Source organism: Sander lucioperca, chromosome 10, assembly GCF_008315115.2.
Source record: "Sander lucioperca isolate FBNREF2018 chromosome 10, SLUC_FBN_1.2, whole genome shotgun sequence".
Taxonomy (NCBI): Eukaryota; Metazoa; Chordata; class Actinopteri; order Perciformes; family Percidae; genus Sander; species Sander lucioperca.
The window spans coordinates 6425294-6427793 of NC_050182.1; the positions used below are offsets into that span (position 1 = coordinate 6425294).

A 2500-nucleotide genomic window follows, 5' to 3' on the forward strand; every position below is an offset into this window, starting at 1 on the left:
GTACCTGTCTGTCTACCTGTCTGTCTACCTGTCTGTATACCTGTCTGTGTACCTGTCTGTATACCTGTCTACCTGTCTGTGTACCTGTCTGTATACCTTGTATACCTGTCTACCTGTCTGTGTACCTGTCTGTATACCTGTCTGTCTAGCTGTCTGTCTACCTGTCTGTGTACCTGTCTGTGTACCTGTCTGTATACCTGTGTACCTGTCTGTGTACCTGTCTGTGTACCTGTCTGTATACCTGTCTGTATACCTGTCTGTATACCTGTCTGTCTAGCTGTCTGTCTACCTGTCTGTATACCTGTCTGTATACCTGTCTGTATACCTGTCTGTCTAGCTGTCTGTCTACCTGTCTGTGTACCTGTCTGTATACCTGTCTGTCTAGCTGTCTGTCTACCTGTCTGTGTACCTGTCTGTATACCTGTCTACCTGTCTGTGTACCTGTCTGTATACCTGTCTGTGTACCTGTCTGTATACCTGTCTGTCTAGCTGTCTGTCTACCTGTCTGTGTACCTGTCTGTATACCTGTCTACCTGTCTGTGTACCTGTCTGTGTACCTGTCTGTATACCTGTCTGTGTACCTGTCTGTGTACCTGTCTGTCTAGCTGTCTGTCTACCTGTCTGTATACCTGTCTGTCTAGCTGTCTGTCTACCTGTCTGTGTACCTGTCTGTCTAGCTGTCTGTCTAGCTGTCTGTCTAGCTGTCTGTGTACCTGTCTGTGTACCTGTCTGTATACCTTTCTACCTGTCTGTGTACCTGTCTGTATACCTGTCTGTGTACCTGTCTGTATACCTGTCTGTGTACCTGTCTGTGTACCTGTCTGTGTACCTGTCTGTCTAGCTGTCTGTCTACCTGTCTGTCTACCTGTCTGTATACCTGTCTGTATACCTGTGTACCTGTCTGTATACCTGTCTGTATACCTGTCTGTATACCTGTCTACCTGTCTGTGTACCTGTCTGTATATCTGTCTGTGTACCTGTCTGTGTACCTGTCTGTGTACCTGTCTGTATACCTGTCTGTATATCTGTCTGTGTACCTGTCTGTGTACCTGTCTGTCTAGCTGTCTGTCTACCTGTCTGTATACCTGTCTGTGTACCTGTCTGTATACCTGTCTACCTGTCTGTGTACCTGTCTGTATACCTGTGTACCTGTCTGTATACCTGTCTGTGTACCTGTCTGTGTACCTGTCTGTATACCTGTCTACCTGTTTGTGTACCTGTCTGTATACCTGTGTACCTGTCTGTATACCTGTCTGTGTACCTGTCTGTATACCTGTCTGTGTACCTGTCTGTATACCTGTCTACCTGTCTGTGTACCTGTCTGTATACCTGTGTACCTGTCTGTATACCTGTCTGTGTACCTGTCTGTATACCTGTCTGTGTACCTGTCTGTATACCTGTCTGTCTACCTGTCTGTATACCTGTCTGTGTACCTGTCTGTATACCTGTCTACCTGTCTGTGTACCTGTCTGTGTAAAACACTAATACATATTTTTTAATGTTTTTGAAGTTGACTGACTACTTGACGACTATTTTGTTAATGGCAATTATTTCTGAGATAATTAATTGTACAGCAACATTTGGAATTGTTACAGCTGTATCTGTATCCATGGTGACAGAGAGTTCCACAAATTACGCTAAGGATTGTGGGTAGTGTGGTTTTACTTCCAAACCCAAACTGTTGCTGTAATCACACACACACACACACACACACACACACACACACACACACACACACACACACACACACAGATAGTCACACACACACACACACCAAACACACACACACACACACACACACACACACAGACACACACACACACACACACACAGACACACACACACACACTTTACTAGTTGACGACTAATCCATTAAGTGGCAGAATGTAACTTAATGGTTACTTGAGTCTTTTCTTTTCATGCCACTTTGTACTTTTTACTCCACTACATTCATCTGTTACAGCTTTAGTTACTAGTTACTTTAGTTACTCCGCTACATTCATCTGTTACAGCTTTAGTTACTAGTTACTTAGTTACTCCACTACATTCCTCTCTTCCAGCTTTAGTTACTAGTTACTTTCACCTTAAGTGTGGTATTAGTACTCTTTCTGCAGTAATCTGACTACTTTCTGTCAGACTGAGCTCACCATGGCTGCTGCTGCTGTACTTCCTGCTTCAGGGAAATGTTGAGAAATCTTCAGGGAGTCTCAGGAGGATCCGGGTCCAGGTGGGTCCAGGTAAAACTGGCTCTGATCCCGGCTCGGCTCGGCTCGGTTCGGCTCGGATCAGAGAATCAGACGGATTGGGTTGAACATGTTCTTCCCGGTTCTTCTCTTAGTTTTCTGTCTCTGACTTTCTTCCTTCAGTCTTCACGCTCCCAACTCTCTGCAGGTGTGGGCAGGTTAGGCCCCGCCTCCTCCTCCCACCTCCCACCGCCTGCCTCTGGAACTCTGGGTAGTGTAGTCCTGCAGCTGGCACAGAGCAGCCAGAACGCTGGGTA

The 2500-nt window shown here is 45.8% G+C and overlaps 1 protein-coding gene across 2 annotated transcripts in view; it reads right to left on the minus strand.

The window, feature by feature from the left end:
- The window catches only part of myo1eb (myosin IEb), a 32103-nt gene extending 29701 nt beyond the window's left edge, over positions 1-2402 (minus strand). For both annotated transcript variants that reach the window (XR_004106928.2, XM_031310639.2), the window contains exon 1: positions 2148-2402. Coding sequence is in view for 1 of the 2 variants with exons in the window: in XM_031310639.2 (XP_031166499.1) it covers positions 2148-2150 (3 nt within the window). In the remaining variant the exon portion in view is untranslated. The remainder of the gene's footprint in view (positions 1-2147) is intronic.
- Positions 2403-2500: the final 98 nt, after the last annotated feature.